The 303-nt window shown below is 56.1% G+C and overlaps 1 protein-coding gene across 1 annotated transcript in view; it reads left to right on the top strand.

Moving 5' to 3' along the window:
• The window catches only part of EIF2B2 (eukaryotic translation initiation factor 2B subunit beta), a 7,758-nt gene that overhangs the window by 1,627 nt on the left and 5,828 nt on the right, over nt 1–303 (top strand). The window contains exon 3 of the mRNA XM_025201736.1: nt 21–128. Coding sequence (XP_025057521.1) covers nt 21–128 — 108 coding nt within the window. The remainder of the gene's footprint in view (nt 1–20; nt 129–303) is intronic.

Here is a 303-nt window from a genome sequence, read left to right as displayed (position 1 = left end):
AAGTGCCCAGCAGTAATCCTTGCACAAGCTTCTGACCTCTGGGGGACTCAGTGAGGACTTCAACACCACCTTCGCCCCACTCAGGGCTAACGTGATTGAAGCTATCAACGAGCTGCTGATAGAGCTGGGTATGCAATGCAGAAGGACTTTCCCATTCCAGGATGGGACTGGAGTGGCTTGCTCATGGGATGATGGGGAAGGGAAGGAGAAGTAGGGGGAGACCCAGTTCCCAGCTCGCATGGGCACTGCGGGGAGCTGTGAGGCTCAGTCTTGCAGGTGAGGTGTGTCCTAGAATCTGCGCAC

The sequence above is a fragment of the Alligator sinensis genome, unplaced genomic scaffold, assembly GCF_000455745.1.
Source record: "Alligator sinensis unplaced genomic scaffold, ASM45574v1 scaffold280_1, whole genome shotgun sequence".
NCBI classification, from domain to species: Eukaryota; Metazoa; Chordata; order Crocodylia; family Alligatoridae; genus Alligator; species Alligator sinensis.
This window is presented reverse-complemented; position numbering and strand designations above follow the sequence as displayed.